The sequence below is a fragment of the Microtus pennsylvanicus genome, chromosome 13 (genome assembly GCF_037038515.1).
Source record: "Microtus pennsylvanicus isolate mMicPen1 chromosome 13, mMicPen1.hap1, whole genome shotgun sequence".
Classification (NCBI taxonomy): domain Eukaryota; kingdom Metazoa; phylum Chordata; class Mammalia; order Rodentia; family Cricetidae; genus Microtus; species Microtus pennsylvanicus.
This window is the reverse complement of record NC_134591.1, coordinates 38671858-38686749: the sequence shown is the minus strand read 5'-3', so window position 1 is coordinate 38686749 and position 14892 is coordinate 38671858. Positions and strand designations below refer to the sequence as shown.

Here is a 14892-nt window from a genome sequence, read left to right as displayed (position 1 = left end):
GCTAGGGATACCTTCAAGCTTAGGATCCAGGACAAGGTCCCTGTGTTAAGGAAAGTACCTCTCTCCACATCATCACTGATTAATCCTCCAACAGCCTGATTCCCCTTGACCAACAGAGTTCCTAGATGAATCTTTTGGCTAATAAGATTTATTTTCTTTCAATTCTGCTAGGGCCAGCATTTCCCAGAGTTATTATTGATCGATTGTTCAGTGGTACAGAAAGTGGCTCAGTCAACATTGGAGACATTGGTTTGCCTTGGTCAGACCACCTTCCAGGGTCATACATTCTGATTTCCTAGCAGCTCCAGGTGGGGTAGAACTGAGTGACTTTACTCCCTCTCTCTCTCCTTCCCTCCCTCCCAAGAGCACAGGCATGTAGTCGGTGCAGGCTCATGTAGAGTTGGAAAAATTAACCTGTGTAGCTAGAAGGAATCACTTCTCCAGCAATGATGGTATCTGTATGTGATTTCAGGGTACCTCAAGAAAGTACCATTTATCTTCCATTCCCAGCTGGTGAGGTTCCTTAAGCAAGCGGTTACTGAAATACTAATATCCTGACTCTTCAGCCTGAAGAAAGCACTGGTATCCAAGACTGGACTTTCCAATTTCAGATCATCCATTTTCATCATCTGGGTCCAAATCTGTCCCAGGCAAAGCTGCTAGAGAAAGAAAGGTCCCAGCGGGGCCCCTTTGGACTGTGGTTAATGATTTGAATGTCGCTGCTGTTGAATACCAACAATAGGTTTGTCTTTGACATTCACCACACCAGGTACTAAGAAGCCTCATGATTCTTTTCACCTGAGTCCTAGATGAGAGACTGTGTTTCTCAGTCCAGAAGGGGAAGGAACACCTCCCACTCCTCCCCAGCCGTGCCCCACCTCCCTAGGATTGTTCTGGCCTGTCCTTCCTCAGCCTCTGTTGTTGCAACCCTGTACTTTTCGGCCTGCGCCTCTCAGGAAGGTGGCAGGAAACTCTAGTCACCCTCACAGCTGCTGTGCCATTCCTCCTATCCTCCTCTGATGACGTGGGTCGGCTCTGGTGACAGGAGGTCAGGAACTGAGCCACAGCGGAGGCCGGAAAGAGAGGTCACTGTTTATGCTGCACTCGGGCCGGGGATCCCGGTGGGGCTGTTGGCTTTCTTCCTTTCTAGACTGTTTCTCTTTCCGTTCCTCTTTCTGGGCAGAGCCCAGGCATCCTGTTTTCAAAACATCAGGCTGTTTTTCGGCAGATTAACTCATGCTCTGATGCGTTTTTGCCTAAGAGTGAGACGGTTCTTCCAGGTGAGGAGGTGACAAGACTTGAAACACATCAATTCCTGAGCAAATCTCAGAGGGAAAGGCTCTGACGCCCCCGCCCCCAACTGGGGCTGCTCCCTGAGGGGTCCAGACATTCTTCTCACATCAGAAACCATGGCTGTGCCCTCCAAGCTCCCGTCACCTGTTCTGTCTTTTTGCCTTTTGTATTATTCTTATCATTTTTTTAATTTTGAGAAAATGGTCTCTAACACTAACTCATCCGGCTGGAGGTTTCTCTGAAACGTTGAAATTCCACTGGGCCTACAGATAGCATCTAGGGATCAAGAGAACTGTTTTAGCTGGGAGTTCATCCATCCACCCTCCTGTAGAAGCACAGGGAAAGCTGGTTACACCTCTGATCACTCCTTTACTTTAGACCACAGACGGGTCAAGGAAAATCACAGATAAACAACAAGAAAACATCGCCCTGCCCAGATGTCAGAAACCCTAAAGGCTGCTTTTCCTCTACTGAGCAGGCAACGCTCCACTTTGCCCACACAGACTGGCACCTCTGCTACCCAGTTACACTCCCTCCACAGGACAGTGACTCTGCCATCTATACTCTCAAGTTCAGACTCTGTAAACAAAGGCCTTCAGGTTGCTCTGAAGTAAGGACACAGATTTGATTTTGCAACAGTGTAGCAGGGCTCGTAATCACCCATCAGATTCTTACGCCATGCCAGGGGTACTTTACTAAACGCTGTGGGTACCCTAACCCTGGTGAGGCGAGGCCCACTCTGATATTGTAAAACCGAATCTTCGGGCAGTTAAGTAAGTCGGTTCATGTAAAACAGCGAGACAGTGAGAGGGACAGACTTTACACCACGCATCCCCAGATCCAAAGCTCTTCACATTTCCTCACCGCCTGTCAAGTGTGTTATCTGGATACTCCCTTCCAGCTCTGGGATTCAGTTTTGCTGTGGCTCCTTTGTTCAGTGAGAGTAAGCAAAATAAAACCCAATCTGGCTACTTAGTGATGACCGAGACGGTATTTCCAAAGAGCTATTTACACAGATATCTCAGACAATTTCAGCACGTACATTTCAACGCAAAATATTAGTTTTATTGCGCATCACTTCGCCTTGCTTTTCCAAATAATATCAACTGACTTATTTCTGACGGCTGCACTATATTCTTGTGCTATTATTTACTACACGGGCCATGCTTGCCCTTGCGCTTAGCGTCACCCAAGACAATGATCTGAACAAAAGGAATCAATGAGCTGAGGGGAGAGAACTTTCTAACACAGCATTCTCCTGCTCACTCACTGGAGGGCTGCTGTGCCCCACCACCTTTCCAGGCACCCAGAGACCAGGCTGCCTCTGCTTCAGCTCACGAGCTGAGCTGTGCCTGGCCTTTCTTTGGAATTAGCTCTAGTCAACTTTCATTGCTTCCTGCATAGGACACTCTCAGGGAAGGGTGGAGGCTTGATGGACTGGGAGCCTCTGGTCTCCACACACACCTCCTTTCATATTTAGCGATACATACTAATAACCTTACAAGACAGACAGTGCACAAGGCCAGCACTCTAGACACACCGTGGACGTAAAAACCAGGGGCAATGTGCAGATTCTTTAGGACTGTTCTCTTTCCCCTCTGGCTAGTCTCCTGCTTTGTCTTGGTGACTCCAGATACTCATGGCCTCGATGGCAAAAACTACTGAGAACATTACCCTGGATCTTTGGATCCACAGGTTGCATCAAATATCACAAAAGAAGAGACTACGGAGCATCCGCTCACGCTGTGAAGCAGGCAAAGCCCGTGTGAAGCATTCGATGTAAATCCCAGAGTGATTTGGAGAAGTCACACAGTGAAGCCCCCAGCATGGGGAAGCGGTTGGGTTTTACACCAACCTGGAAAGTCCCTGCTTACCAGGGAGCTTGAGAGAAGTCAGAAAATACAAGTTAAAACCCCAATGTGTCCTGTTTCTTTATTCCCCACCAAGTAGAGCTCTGAGCTAAAAATTTCAGAAGGGGTTCATTTCTGCTCTGTTACAGACTGGTTCATGGGAGAGTTCCAGAGTCAGAAGGCCCCTAACACCACCATCACAAACACACACACACACACACACACACACACACGCACCCCAGCATCTCCTAAAGATGCTCTGCTTTCTCTACCATCATGGTCTGAAGAGGAGTCAGCAAGCTCTGCTCCAAAGTGATGCTTTTTACCCGGAAAAGAGGAAGGAGAGTGTAATCAGGGATGCACCTCGGGCTGGAAGAGTAGGTGTGGTACAAGGTGTCTTCCAGCCTCTGAATGTCAGACAAGAGCACACCTCAAGCCTTGTTGTAGGGGCCTTGAAGGTGAATTCTGTGAGGTGCAGGGTCCAGGCCTTCCCGCCAAGTACACTAATGTAGATGTATAGATAACTTCATAACTTCTAACGCACATACACACCTGTGCACACATACACACACAGTTAAAATTCTGCACGAAAACACATAAGCAAGCAGGAAAAAAAACCATAGCAACAACCTTCACTATATAATGTCAATAAATTAGCACTCTGTGCTCGGATGTTAATTGAACAAATGAGATAATGATAGATAATTAAGGCTATTCAACACAAGTTTTGTTTAGTTTTTCTGGATATTGTAAATAAAATCCCCCCTTCCACGATGGATGGATTTTAATTTTAAATGATACCACCTTTAAAATTAGGAAAAAGAATATCAAACCCAACTTTCTGTGGTACAAAGCAAAATATATCTTCTCTCTCTCTCTCTCTCTCTCTCTCTCTCTCTCTCTCTCTCTCTCTCTCCTTCTCCTTCTTTTACTCTCAAACCAAGTCAACATCACAAAGGAATTGTTATAAATCCCCAATGCCCTCCTTCCCAGCAAGAATTTGTCAGCCTGGAAGGTTCTCATTAAAAAGTGGTGCACCTACTTTCTCGTCAAACACGTGTATGCTGCACCGATAAAAATGTGGTAAGTCCTACCCTCTGCCCGGTGGACTCCTGCAGATTTTAGCTTTCTGCTGTTTAAAAAGAAAAGGTATCTATATTTGTAAAATGGTCTGGAAGCTATGCAGATGCCCTTCCCTTTTATCGGATACTGTACCAATTCGGAGGTTTGTTTCTGGGCATTAATACAGATTAATAAGTCTCCGTTTACTGTAGTACCAGGGCACAAGCAAAGAAAGTGTGGCACTTCGACCAAGTCCTCTGGGACAGATCATCAGACAGGCTACAGTCTGGCGCTTCAGTTGTAGTTTAGAGAAAGGGGTGTCCTTACCTTGTTTGAAGCCATCTCGCTGACAGAGCGGTAGGTCTGGATGGTTTCTAGCTGGTCTAGACACCAGTCTAGTTCCTCCAGCGTCTCCATTGCTAGTTTCTGATATGATTCTTCTGCAAACAAACACACAGACAGGTAGTTAGGCTGCAGCGGCTGCAGGCTGGCCATAGCCGAGTCTCCTCCGCCTCGACTGTTCCCGGCGCCACTGACGGTGGCCCCTTGCTCCTTCATTGTTTGCTTGCCGACTCCTTGCTTCCAAGCTCTCTCTGGTGTTCTGCCCGGGGGTGGCCGGTGCCAAGTTTTCACCCCCTCGCCGGGATGAGGTGTCAGTGATCTACCAAGAAACTTCCTCAGAGGAAGAAGGCGGGAACCTGCGCCCAGACGCTCATCTGCATAACTGTGCCCTAAAACTCAGGGCTGAGCAGAGTTTTCTCAGGCTGCCTCTGCCTTAGTCATCCCGGGGCTCTGTGGGGTGTGTGATGTCATTTCTGAGTGTTTGCAGTCTGGAGGAGAAATGAGGAAGGCTTTCCCCTCCTCTTGCTTTGCTTCTAAGTGAACCGGGCTTGCTATGGCCATGTGGGGGCAACTGTTTGACCGTGCTGTTCCCAGGCAGGGCACTCATTCATTCTAGGGAATAGTCTGATTGGGTCCCTTTGGACTGGGCAACACTGACCCTGGGCAAGACCGAGGCATAAGCTATTGCTTTCTCTTCGTGGATTCTCTCCCTAACCTAGAGGTAAAATGAGGTCTCCCCGATGATAAGACTCCAGTCTAGAGAAACTGTCTGGAGTTTTACGTGAACACGTTTATTGGCCTGGGAGTCTTGTGGCTCTTGTTATAATAAACAAAGCCAAGACTTCCCTTCGGGTAGTGCCAGGGTCACAGAGAAACTCCGAACCGGACTTTCAGGTGGAGCCAGATGTGCGCCTTGCCTTTGCATTGATGCTAGAGGGTCTCTTTTGTCACTTTCTGGAAAATTTTCAAAGTGTTCCATAGCAAAAACTAACCAAACAAACAAAAACCCCACAAACAAACAAACAAAAAAACACACACACACACACAGTGTGTTCAAGATCATACATCTGGCTATGATTGGAACACTCCTCTTTTTCACTTCCCAGGGCATGGCATTCCATAGCCAAAAGTTTGTGGGTCTCAATAAATATTTCAGGTTATTGACTTAAGACCTAGGTTAATAAACACGAAATTCATGTTATAATTTTAGGTGAATTAATGAAGCTTCAGATACATAAAGCAGGGAGACTCTCCACGTAGAAGTGAGAAGAACAGCAGTTAGTCCCCACACATTCTAGAACACAAGCATGCAACAGACACTGATAAGATACAACCTTGCTGCCCTCTTTAGAACGCCTAGAGAGAGGTTTTAAGCATACTTATGGAGAAGCTCTAGTGAGACCCCACACTCTTCCATTATTACATGAAGAATAATTTTATGTGTGTTGCAGCAAATACCTGACACAGAAAGAAAGAACTGAAATTCCGTTCCAGGGAAATGAAGTGGCCTGCCCACAGAGGCTTGCTTCGTAGAACTGGGCGTTTGTTTATCCCCGCAGTGTGTGCACACTTCAGGGTAAAGAGGGGTTAAAGCTCAACATCCTGTATGTCATACGTGCAAACCCACAAAACCACCGGAGGTGACTCCCTCCATCTTTTCCACACTCCTCAGTGTGCAGACAAGAATTTGGGTGTTTTTAATAAAACTCGAATTTCAAGCCTGACTTGCACATACCTGACCTCCCATCCTCTTCATCTTGGCCAGGTTACCTCAACTCCAAGGTTGCCCTCTCTCTCTCTAGTGTGACCTGCAGCACCCCTTCCTCCTCTGTTTCCTAACAAAAGCGCTTCTTGAAGAAAACTTGGCCCAGAGGGACAGAACCCTTGCACCCCTACTTCCTCCCCAGCTGCTTGGGCTTCACTGCATGGTGCCTTCCACATCACCACCTGCAGTCTCTGGAACTGGGACCAGACCTGCAGCAGGCCAGCCAGAAGAGGAGGAGCTTACTCAAAGCTGTGGGGATCAGCAGAAATGCAAAATGACTGCAAGATAAAAAAAAAGCTAGCACAAGGCACATTTCTGCACAAAGAGGGGGATCTGATTTCCAGCCCAGCTTCACATAGAAAGCACAGAAGTAAGCCACAGTACCTGGTTGCTACATATGGTGCCTGGGAAGTACTGCTACCCTCAGGAAAGCCTGAGATGTGTATGTCCAGCCAGCAGATCCTGGAGCATCCTGCACCTGTATCTATTCTTCTTCTGGCTAATCAGATGGTTTTTTTTTTTTTTGGAACGGCTATTTCATCTTGAAATTCTGTTAGATCAATCACTTTCCAAATTCTTTTCCCTAATAAGAGGTGATTATTTATTAAAATATTTTTATTAATTCTTTCATAATTTCACACACTTTTCATATATATATATATATATATATATATATATATACATATATATACTCCCAAATTCTTACCCCACAGTCAAGATTTCATGCCCTGCGTGTCACAACTAAGGCAGAGGGCACAGAGACAAGTGGGAGGGAGGGATGTTCTAACCCTGGCTACTCAGGGTTGTAACAGGAAAAAGTATAATTTAGCCCTGGCCCCCATCTTGTGACTCTGTAGCCCTGAAACCACAGCCAGGTGTTTGGGACCCAGCAGACACCCCGGTGATACCAGTCCAGATGGAGATGAAATGCCTGGGCAAGCTGCCTGCAGAGCCCTGGGCGCGGGTGACGCAGAATAACTCACATACAATGTGATGGGAAAGCACCAGACCTGCAGCGAGAACCAGGCCGGCTGGCTTTCTCTTTGAACGCTTACTGTGTGATCTTAGACTCCCATGTCCTACAACTGCAAAAGGAGGATATGCATCTACAGCTTAGAAAGAGAGAGGGTGTGAGGATGTCTATAGTACTGGCAAGCAAAGAAACCCAAAGGCCCAGCAAGAGGGGGGACGCGGCTGTGAAGAGGAAGCGAGATAGCAGAACTGCATGCTCAATGAGAGGTTTCTCAGCAAAGATCTGCAGCCCATTTTTGCAGGGTCTGGGGCAAAATGAAAGTGCAAGGCCTCTGGGCCAAACCCCAGGAAAGAGAACTGCTGGAAGAGCTAGAACATGGAGTTTTCCCCTTGCTTCTGCATTCTCTGTCATTGTCCCCCATGAAGTTCTTATATTAAAATCCTTTCAGACAGACGGACAACCTGCAAAGATCATAGAGTCCCGGCATTCTTGCGTCCTGCTTTCCTCATTGCTAATAAATGATTTTGCTAATAACTAATAATAATACTTTTACATTAGTGTGGTACCTTTGCCTCAGTAGGTAAGTGACTTGGTGAGTTTCACCCTCCAGGAGACCTGAGGTGCTGCTTGCTTACAGCTCTCCAGCTGCTGGCAACCTCTCCTGCAGCAGCCAGGTTGCTGTGCTTTGCTGGCCTGGGAAAGGCAAGGCAAGTATTTTTCCTTGTTGCAAGTGTTGGGCAGTGGGGGTTTCTAATGTCTTAATTCACAGCACAAGCACACAACCGTTTGATTTTCCAGTAGAGTCCTAAGGGCACTGCTACCCCTTCATTGGACTTGCTGAGTACCTAGGTCAGAGGTTGACACAAACTAGTTGTTTGGGAAGAGGGAACCTTAATTGAGAAAACGCATCCATTAGACTGCATGTAGCTAACCTTGTGGGGACATTTTCTTGATTTGTGATTGATATTGGAGGGCCTACCCAACTGTGATCGGTGGTCCTAGGTTGTAAGCAGAGATTTCTCGTTTGTTTCCTGGCTACCCAGACCTGAATAATAACACAGAAACTATATTAATTATAACACTGCTTGGCCTATTAGCTCAGGCTCATTATTAACTAACTCATACATCTTAAATTAACCCATTCCTATTATTTTGTATTTTACCATGAGGCTCATGGTTTATTTGTAAGATTCGGGGCATCTGTCTCCTTTGGCAGCTACATGGTGTCTCTCTGACTCTGTCTTTTTTTCTCTTCTATCTCTGCTTGTAATTCCTGCCTTGCTCTATTCTGCCCTGCCATAGGCCCAAAGCAGATTCTTTATTGACCAATGGTAATAAAACACATTCACAGAACAGAGGGGAATCCCACACCACTGGGTTGTATAAAAAGAAAGCTGAGAGAGTCATGGGGAGCAAGCAAGTCAGCAGCATTCCACCATGCTCTGCTTGAGTTCCTGTATCCAGATTCTTACTATCTTGGAGTCTTCCCATCTTGGAGTCTCTCAGTGATGGCCTGTGATCAATTGGAGCCAAATAAACCCTTTCCTCCCTGAGTATCTTTTGGTCATGACCTTTATCATGGCAATAAAAAGACTACTGGAACAATGTTAAATAAGAAGTTTTTGTCTCATGGAGACACAGGCTCTGTTTACCGTATTGTACCCTTGCCAACTCAGAGCTGGGACACCTTTTAACTATGCCCCACCATAAGACTGCACAGGACGCTCTCCCAACCCAGATCTTGTGCCTGTATCCAGGCTCTGCTGGAGATGGTGGGAAGCAGTAGTCACAGGTAATGATGGGCAGAAAGAACCTGCATGGTTTCTGGGATGCCAGGGATCAGAGAAAGAGAATGGTTGAGAAAATCAGGTTGGAGATGTAGCTCAGTGATAGTGTGTAATCACATAACCCCATATTTAATTCTCAGCACTGCAAAGAGCGAGCAAGCAAGCAAACAAACCAAACACACCTGTCAAAGAAGCAAATTATTTGAGAATTTGTCTAGGGGAAACAGACAAGTAGACAACTTCATTTGCAAAACACTAAATTCTAAGATAAATTATGAGCTTTGTGGCAGCCGATATGGGCTCTTCTGTGCACAGGAATCTGCGCAACTACAGAAGTTCTATTTCCAGAAGGCTGTCTCTGGTCCTGTCCTGCATAAAATGGTCCTGAAGAGAACAATGCTGTCACCACAGAAGCAAGTCTCAAGGGAGCAAGAACAGGGACTGTAACCATGGAGGGTGGTATCATTAAGCCTTGTATTCAAGGAGAAGCCACAGGGAAAGTCAACCTTCATTCCTCCAAGGGTGGCTGAGGAAGCTTTTCTTCCTTCAATAGGAAGGCAGTAGGTATTGTATCTGATGAATAGGCAAGGGTTATAATTAATATTAATCTTGCAATGATATATTGTACTTAAATAGTTCTTTTCTCAAAGGAAATCCACAGTGTTCATTAATCCCTGCAACACCTCTATGTGACAGACAGGCAAGAGGGTATGATTGATTTATATTAGGGCTCAAGCCAAGAATGAAATGAGAAGTTGAAGACAATAGTGCCCTCCAGATTCCTGGCAGGACTGGATTTCGCTCTATGCTAAAGAGGATTCAGCTTAGAGAAGAGCAGTGACCGTGTTCCTGAAAATGCTGCATTTAAAGTTACCAGGTCTTTTCTACTTACAATTGCACAATTCTTTTCCTAAATGTTGTCAGTCCCAAGTCTTCTCTTCCCCTTTCTTGCTCATCTACTGCAGCTCTTAGCAGAGGGAGGCTGTGTAACACTTCCTCAGAAGCCTGGCATGGCCTTCACATTCATCTTCTACCACCGCTGATCTCTGGTTACTTACCCAAGGTCTGCAAGACTAAACTTCTTCACACATAAAAGGAGGTCAAGGGAACTATCCCGCTCTCAGTGGGAATGTAGAACCAGAGAATACACACATAAACAAGCAATAAGCCTTTTATTATTATATATGTCTTGCAAATGTATCTTCTTTATTGCAAATAGGATGCAAATGCATTGTAGAAAATTAGGAAACAGTAGAGGAGAAAACCTTGACATGATGTGAGTCTCAGTGGTAGACCTCATTGTTAACATCACAGTACAAAATTTTCATTCATGTACATGTTTTACATACAAATGTATATAAATTTAAATAATATCACAATATACAGACTACTGAGTAACTTTTTTTTTTATTTAGTCAATGCTCTTTCGCCTTTCCCCTGTTTGTTAATATAAATTTCCAATTCATCTATTATTTGGGATCATATTTAAATTTCCCAGTCTTATTATTCTAATCCAATAGCAGTACACATGCGTGTGCATGTGCACGTGTGTGTTTGTGTGTGTGTGTCTAGAAGAAGGACAGACACAGAGAAGAGTCATGGTGAGAAAGCAATTGGAAACCTCTGAGTAGATAGCCAGCTACTCCCAGTCAGCAAACAGTGTAATAGATATGAACGCTTATAAAATCAGTGATCTGGCTGTCAGCAGACCTTAGGCTTCCTAAACCTGGCCCTGCAATGCAGGGAGCTCAATGTGATCTTATTACCCCCTGACTCCATGGAGGAGGCCGACCGAGGCGCCCTTCCAACATTGATACTGTCTCCCGTGAAACTCACCATAAATGGGGAGGTTGGAATTCAGAGAGGCAAATGCTCTACCCCACAAATGTACGTGACTAAAAACATCATAGGGTACCCCAAATATTAACTTCCCTTCAAATTAAATGCTATCTGAATGCTACCTAAATGCTACTCTGACATAGTCCCCTATACAGGAGTATGTCTGATAGAGAAGAAGTGTGAATATCTTTTCCCTTATGACTCTCTTCTCATGAGAAGGTGGCAACTGCTTGCATATGTGTCCAACAGATCAGAACTATTACCACAAGCAACACGGAGGGTAGATTTTTCTAAGTACATATATAGTAGAAGACAAAGAAATAAACACAGTTACCAAAAGAGACCTGAAATGAAGGATGACCCAATTTATATAATGTGCTAAAGGGGCAAATTGAATCTATGAAGCAGGAGGGAAATAGTGATCATCTTGGGCAGGGGACAGGCATGTTGGTGACCAGAAAGGACTTTTATGGGCCTGGCCATGATGATGGAATCATGCTTGGGGACTGGCTACATGAATCTGATCATTTGGGGAAAGTTTATGTCTTCTTTCATAATTTGTTTCTTTTTGACATTCTGTGCAAGTTTTCTTTCAACAAAGTCCCATTTAGGGAAAGTCTAACCTAAAACTAACACCCCGCACCACGACCAAATATAAACAAGAGTGGGATTTTTTTTCCTTCCTTCCTTTCTTCCTCCCTCCCTCCCTCCCTCCCTCCCTCCCTCCCTCCCTCCCTCCCTCCCTCCTCCTTCCTTCCTTCCTTCCTTTTTTTTACACAGACAGGGGTTTTCTGTGTACCCTGGCTGTCCAGAAACTTGCTCTGTAGACCAGGCTGTCCTCAACCTCAGAGATCCACCTATCTGTGCCTCCCTAGTGCTGGAATTGAAGGTGTGTGCCACCACCAAGCTCAGGAGTGGGATTTCTTAAAATGCCTTTCCTTCCCTTCTATGAAACTATGGCAAGAAGCATCTGAACTGGGGCGTCAGTAGGTCTCACACAGCTGAGTGGTGTCAGCCAATCAGTGGGTTTTGGTGTAGAACCGACCGGGATGCTGCTATTGACTCAAGCATCAGCAGCACGCATCGCAGTCGGACGGAGCTGTGTGTGAATCCTGCCTGAGTTGCTCGCAAACCATGTGTGTTGGAACAAAAGACTCCCCACATCACATTCCTTCCTTTCTCCACTTTATTTGAGAGCTCGGAGGCTTCACCAGCTGTGAGGATTAAGCAAACAACACATGCCAAAAACATCTTGAGAGTGTTGTTTTGTTTCTGTTTTCTCACCTCCTTCTCTTTGGTCTCCACTTTGCTGAGGGTAGATTGACATGTTCCATAGCTAAATCATACAGAGAAACGGCTTGGCTGCAGGGAAGGGAACACAGGTAAGAGTGGCCACAAATGTCCCTTCTGCTGGGTTATTTCAGGAAAACGCCTCCTTGGTACTTGTCTAGATTAGGCTGTAGGTTTTCACCAAATCCTACTGACATACCAGAGCAGTGACCTATCAGACACCGACAATTGTACCTGAAACTGTTCATTGATTCATTCACTCATCAGAAATACACTGAATACCTACTGTGTGTCAGGCCTGCTGCTGTGAACCATGCTGATTATAACACTGAGTAAGTCACCAGAGGAACCCACCTGTCCATGGTGTTGACTAGTCAGAAACCCATTTGCCATTCTTTAAATGGTGAGTTTATGAACTTAGAGGCCTTACCAGCTTCCTTTCTGTTTTTCCAAGGAAGTGAGACATGCACGTTTGTTAGATACTTTACACTCAGCTCATGATCTTATTGTTACACACAAACTTCTAGTTCTGTACTTAGTGTGGGGGCCTTGAAAGAAGCAGGGTACCTCAAAGTTAGCATGCTTATTACCTTATGTCCTTCTCCATAGTGGAATGAATATATGTTAATATGTAATATAGTTTCATCTATATGGAAATAAGGCTTGCTATTTAAACAGGTTGATGCCATTGGCCTATTTATTTGGTGATCTTTATTATGATTTGGTCTCTTGTAATTAACAACATCGTCCTTCCTGTCAAGCTGTGGTGTTCAAAGTCGTGTATTTAATGTTGACTCGTTAATGAAACACACTCATGTTGGAATGCAACATCTCAGAGAAACATGTGTTTTGAACCTTAAGTAGAACATTCTTAGAACACAGTGTAGCCATTAGAGAACGCTCACACGCTCTGCAGTGCAGTTCTTCCAAAGGAACGATTTATGAGCCCTAGGTGGGCGTTCCTTAGGCTGGACTTTGTCCATGTGCCTTTACAAATATGGGCTATTGCAATTGCTTATGACAGGGACTTCACTCTGGGTGGATTCGCCGGAGAGTTTCACAGCCCTCAAGGGAATTCACAGCCGGAAAGTAGGTCATTCTGATGCTGCTGTCTTTAGCAACTCCTCAAGACTCCAAGTTGCAAATCTCCAATCCCAACCAGCGTTTGCGTATATAATGTGACAGCTTACCAGGCACTTTCGCTGGCATGTCTCATTTTTCCCTTGAAAAATAAGCCCCACGGGACAGAGTAGCGGCGGTGATGTGCAGTTTCCATGATGCACATGGAAAACCGAGGCTTAGGCACGTCCCCCAACTAACGCCAAGGCTTGAAGTGAAAGAGGAAAAGGTAGAAGGGAAAGAGAGGGGAGATAGAGAACCTAGGTTCTCTCACTCAAAGTCCTGTGGATTTTTTTTTTAAATAAGCCACAAGCAATGTTATAAACACATGGTCACCATTGGAGTTAGTCTTCCTTGGAGGCAGACAAAGCAATGTGAGGTCCCTGGTGTGCCAGCTGGTAGCTCTGTTTTCATCTTGCTTCTTGTCACTCCCCCAACACACATACACACACACACACACACACACACACACACACACACACACACACACACCTCAGCCTTTACCCAACTGAGAAATTTTCTCTCCAGAGTGACTGTGATTTGGGCATTTGATTGTTAATGAAAATTTGTGCTCATTCGATCAAAAAAACAAAACAACAAAAATGTACACCTCCAAAGTTAAAGGAACGGAATCGTTGGTAGTGATTTAAAACTTGGTCCCTGGAGCAACACTGTTTGGGGAGTTATGGTCTAGGCTCATCTCTTTCTATCAACCAATCTTGGAGAAATTACTTAAGCTCTGTATGCTCATTTGGTTTCCTCACCCCCACAGTAAGAACAATAGTATCTGTTTGTATAATGAATCTTAACTATATGTAGTAGAACTAAGAGATGGAGCCTTTAAGAAGTAAGTTATATGTGTAATGCCTTCATTGAATGGTATTAGTAACCTTATCAAAGGGCTGAAAGGGACCTAGGCTTTCTGTCCCTGCCTCTCAAAGAAGGACACGTTAGTGTCCCCTATAGAAGAATTCTTTGCTACAAGATGCATCTTAAAACAGAGAACAGTTCTCCCCACACAGTAAATCTGCTGGGATTCTCATATTGGACCTCAACCTCCCAAATGGTGAGAAATAAAATTCTATTGCCCAGTTCAAGTATTTGGTTCCAGCAACTGGTACAAACTTAAATATCTTCACTTTTAAATTGGAGCTACCCTTGCAGGGCATGATGGTGGCTAGCACCGTGGAGCCATACTGGAGACGGAGAGAGATAAGTGGACTTGAGACATCTGAGAGGGAAAACCTCTTGACCTCCAGAGGGGTGGCCTATGGTTGATGACCAAAAGTCACCATCCTTTCAGATTTTCAGGTCCAGAGACATGAATTTTATCAGAACGTTCTGAGTTTATTCAACACAAACTAGTCCTATGCACAAGAATCTAATGACGAGTCAGAGGCTAACGCATTAATACATGTAGAGGAAGAGTTTTATCAAAGGCTTTTCATGCCTTCTGGTCATCTTATCACCAAATTATACCCATAAGATTGCTGTGTAAGCATAAAACTGGGAGAGCAGGTAGCCAAGCCTTTGAATAGCTCCTTTCTTCCAGCCCTCAGCTTCACTGCTGAG

At 45.0% G+C, this 14892-nt stretch overlaps 1 protein-coding gene across 5 annotated transcripts in view; it reads right to left on the bottom strand.

Annotated features, from left to right (window-relative positions):
* Pde4b (phosphodiesterase 4B) overlaps positions 1-14892 on the bottom strand; it is a 526974-nt gene that overhangs the window by 33083 nt on the left and 478999 nt on the right. For 3 of the 5 annotated variants that reach the window (XM_075946584.1, XM_075946585.1, XM_075946586.1), the window contains one exon: positions 4533-4645. In XM_075946584.1, the coding sequence (XP_075802699.1) occupies positions 4533-4645 (113 nt within the window). Of the gene's footprint in view, positions 1-4532; positions 4646-5205; positions 5349-14892 lie in introns of those variants that run through there. The other 2 variants (XM_075946587.1, XM_075946588.1) reach the window with 2 other exon arrangements.